This window comes from Uloborus diversus, chromosome 1 (genome assembly GCF_026930045.1).
Source record: "Uloborus diversus isolate 005 chromosome 1, Udiv.v.3.1, whole genome shotgun sequence".
NCBI classification, from domain to species: Eukaryota; Metazoa; Arthropoda; class Arachnida; order Araneae; family Uloboridae; genus Uloborus; species Uloborus diversus.
The window spans coordinates 78049965-78054267 of NC_072731.1; the positions used below are offsets into that span (position 1 = coordinate 78049965).

General features: G+C 31.1%; 1 protein-coding gene across 1 annotated transcript; it reads right to left on the bottom strand.

Annotated features, from left to right (window-relative positions):
* Positions 1 to 672: 672 nt before the first annotated feature.
* Positions 673 to 1703, bottom strand: LOC129234666 (gastrula zinc finger protein XlCGF7.1-like). The gene has a single exon (XM_054868709.1). It carries the CDS (start codon positions 1488 to 1490, stop codon positions 792 to 794), a length of 699 nt encoding a protein of 232 aa, XP_054724684.1. The 5' UTR covers positions 1491 to 1703; the 3' UTR covers positions 673 to 791.
* Between the last annotated feature and the right edge of the window lie 2600 nt (positions 1704 to 4303).

Consider the following 4303-nt stretch of genomic DNA (forward strand, 5'->3'; position numbering starts at 1 on the left):
CGATTTAAAAGTAACTTTTAAACCGTTTTTGTTAAAATGAGAAAACGCAAAAAGGAATGAAAATTACTAAACGAAGAATTACAAGCATAGCATATACTGGCAACCTGGCTGCGAAATGCCTTTTTTTCTTCTTTTTTCCCCTTTTCATTTTTTTTTTCGATGTCATAAAAACTCTTGAACCTGTGAAGTATTATGGCGCAAACTGCAACTTCATACAACAATTTGTTGGTTTTCTATGTATTTTTTAAATGTGTCAAGGACTTTTTCGGACACCCTATATGTGTATTTTCTTCAGAGACCAAAATGTGTGTCACAGCGAAAAGTTATGACTGAGGACAAAATTCAACAACACAAAAATGTTTTAATACAAACTAAGAGTAACTCTCATTTTTATCAAACTTTTTTTTTAAAAATTGATGAGTAACAATAAATATATACTAAAGTACTAGTAATTCATATTTAATTATTTTTTACAAAAGATAAATTAAGATGAAAGTAAATCAATTTATTTCTTAAAAACATTCTTTCTTGATATAATTTTTCAATTAATATTAAATTTCTTGGGAAAAATTCATTCAATTAAAAAGTATAAACCTTTTCATATTCAAAGGTTCTTACTCCGAAAAATGTTTAGCTTTAAGTATATCAAATTTGAGGGAGTTGACTAGGTAAATGGATTTGAGTTTAATCCCAAAATGTTAATTTGTCAACATTTTAAATTTCATCTCTTTACACTTTACCAGCTAAACAATAAAAAAATATTTAAAAAAAACTGAGCATTTGTTATCACTTTACAAAATATCATTAACTTTTTCCTCGTGAAGCATTCGATGCTGTGAGAAATCACCCTCCAGGAAGAATATTTTTCCACAAAAACTACAAACATAAGGAGCTTCAATGCCTGGATGTAATTTATTATGATGAATCCTTAAGCTTTTTGAACTTTTAAAAGCTTGGTTACATATTTTACAAAATTTATTTTTTTCAGCAGTATGCATTTTAGTATGATTATGTACATCAGTCTTCCTAGTAAATCTTTTATCACAAATGCTACAAGCATATGGTCTTTCAGTGTTGTGTAATTCCATGTGTCGAGAAAGATGCGATTCCGAGCTAAACGTTTCCTTGCATACTTCACACGTATTAGAATGCGTAAATATATGTCTGTGCAAACTGCTTTTTGTGGTGAACTTTTTCTCACATAGTTCGCAAGTATGAGATTTCTCCCGTGTATGCGTAACCTTATGTTCCCTTAAATGTGAAAGTTGAGCAAATGCTTTTTGACAAACTTCGCAGCTATACGGTTTTTCGCCGGTGTGCGTCTGATAATGTTTTCTGCGAGCACTTTTATCTCCAAATTTTTTCCCACAAACATCACAAGGATAGGGTCGCTCTCCAGTGTGAGTATAAATATGATGTTTCAGATCCCACAGCAATCTAAAACCGCGACCACATATATAACATGTGTGAGGTTTTAAATGGACATTCATATGACTAAGAAGTCGTTTTTCCTCAAATGTTTTATGACAAACATCACACTCAACAGTTTTAGGAATAATTTTAGCTTTACTATGTTTCAAAACGTGTAAATTAAAATTGTATTTTCGACTAATGACTTTTAAACAAATTGGACATTTAAATTTTACTTTCTGGTTAGCATTATTTTTAATCTCAACAAATTTAGCTTTGTCATCCGATTCTATTTCAACGAGTTTCAAACAGGCATTTAAAATATCTCTAACTGCATTTGTTACATTAGTTTCACCATCGATTTGAGAAACTATAACCTGATCTTTGCTACATTCATTTTCTGCACAAGCTGATATTTTATCATTTCTAATCATCCAATTGACAGCCTTACTTTCATTAGGTTCAAAAACTTTGTTTTCTATAAAGCGAAACGTTTTCTGGGCAATGCCAACATTCTCAGCATCAGTGCATGAATTAGCATCTTGGTTAAAATTCAGAGTAGTACTTTCTGATAAGTCTAAACTATTGTTCAGAATATTATCGAATGCATGTATATAAGATGGGAATGGTTTATGTTCAAAATTTTTATAAGCTTCATTTTCAGAGCTTAGAGCATAAAAAAAGTCTCGACCTGTTTTATACATAACATTTGAAGTAGCGTACACTATCTCATTTTCCATTCTATAGTAAACGAAACACAAACATGAAAAGTAGGAAAATTTTCATTACGAAAAAGAGGGGTCAACCATTCGAAAATTCTTAGTTTTGTTACATTGCTTTTTTGCACTTAAAACTCAATTTCTGCAGATCTTTTCTAACAAACAAACCAGAAAAGTGAAGTGACAGATACTTTCTGATTCCAAAGTATTGCCATTTTCGACAGCTGAATTTGTTTTTAAACGCAGGCTACGTTTGCTGACCTTGACCGGTCGGTAAACGAACGCAAGTTTCACGAAAAGAGTGCGAAAGAAACTTTTATCGATAGAAGTTAATTTAACTAAATGTAGAAACTTTCTAGAACTTATAATTTTTTCTCTTTTGTAAACTCAAACGCAAAAGTGTTGGATCCGATCCGATCCGTCATTTTCCATTCAACAATATTTTGGCATATGGCAACAAGCATAATAAAGTTGGCGGGGGAATCGGGAATCTTGTAAAAGCAAAACAAATTTCATGCGAGAAAGAATTGAAATTAATAAATAATCGTATTTTCATTATTATGCCGAGTAAAAGTTGCTTCTTTTTTTTATCTTTGGTTTGTTTGTAATCACACTTAAAAATGTCTCAAGAAAGCTGTTTTGAAAAACTAGAACAACTAATAAGTGATGAAAACCGTATTGTAAGTGTATAGTTTTTAATTTTGCATTCATCACAAAGAACAAGTATAATACTTTTCTCTGAAAATATGTTATTTATGGAAAAAGCATTTATTTTTTCATTGACGACCTTAATTAGCGTCAATAGATGTACAGTGAGCCTAGCTTTCTTTGAGCCAAGCATTATTTCTTGCTTTTCATTTTTTACATTGATTTGCATTTTCAACAGGGTTGGCAAGTTTCTGCCGAAGTGGTTAAAACCACTGGTAGAAACCGGTTAAAACCGGCATGACAAAAACCCCTTTCTGCCACTTTGCGACAGAAATTGGCAAAAACTCACAAAATGAAAAATTAATTCTTGATATACAACAGAAAATGCATGGAAAAAATAATTAATTGTTAGCCAAAGTATTGTAATTTTCATTACAAAATTATCACAATTCAAAATCAAATTTTACAATGTTTGGACCTTGCAATTGCCTCTTAGAAAAGGTGGTTTCAAAAATCTAAACAGGTTCTCAATTTGCTACGCACTAATGAGAAATTTTATAATATTCTTAAAACAGAGGACCTAGCAGACAATGCATCTAGGAACAAGCAATGTTCGTGAAACTTTCATCTATTGTATAACTGGTCCACTATGTAGTAACTGCGGTTGTGGTAAAAATTTGACTGGAAAAATAAGTTTTGAGAAATTGAGCAAGTTTATTTAGCAAAGCTGTGACATTAGGTACAAAATTCTAGGCAAGCAAAATTCTGGCACTTTCTTCTTGAAGCACGTGGCATGATAATTTCAATCAAACAATTTAGAGGAAGCATATAAGGGAGCAAATTACAATCAGTACTGCCTGTTTAATTTTGTATGTCACTCCTTTTTCCTAAGCACCCCTGTATGACTCTTCATCCTTTGTTAAATTAATCCAAATACTATGAGCCTCTGTAATTGGAAAGTTCCCTTTCTGAACTAAATCAAGGGCGCTAGCATGGGATTTTATTTTTTTTAAATGATGAAATGATGTTTAATTTTTTAGTTTACTTAAACAAATATCATTTACTAATTACTTGAAGTATTAAAGACATTTTTAAGTTTTTGCCAGTTTCTGCCGGTTTTTACCGGTTATAACCAGATTCTGCCACTGGCACAGCAAAAACTAGTTTCTGCCGACAGAAAGCCAACCCTGATTTTCAACAATTTTATGTCAAGTAGGTGATCATGAAAATATACATTTTAGAAGTCACACGCTACACATTTCAACACATATATATTTATGTATTCATTTACCTGTTAGAAAATACTTATATATGTCCTGATTTATCCATATGAAAGAGATACTTCAGCAAAATTTAACATTAAACTAGTTGCTTGAATTTGGATGTGTTTTTGTGATTCATTCTTATGAAATCTTTAAAATGAGAGTTGTATTAATACTCTGTTTGTTTATAGGTCACCTATAAAATTTTGAGCAGAGAAATGAAAATTCATGTTAATAAAGCAAAAGAGTAAGTATCGTATTTAA

Bases quoted from the DNA above. Each gene is read 5' to 3' on its own strand.
- LOC129234666 (XM_054868709.1), bottom strand. From the start codon at position 1,490: ATGAATGTCCATTTAAAACCTCACACATGTTATATATGTGGTCGCGGT.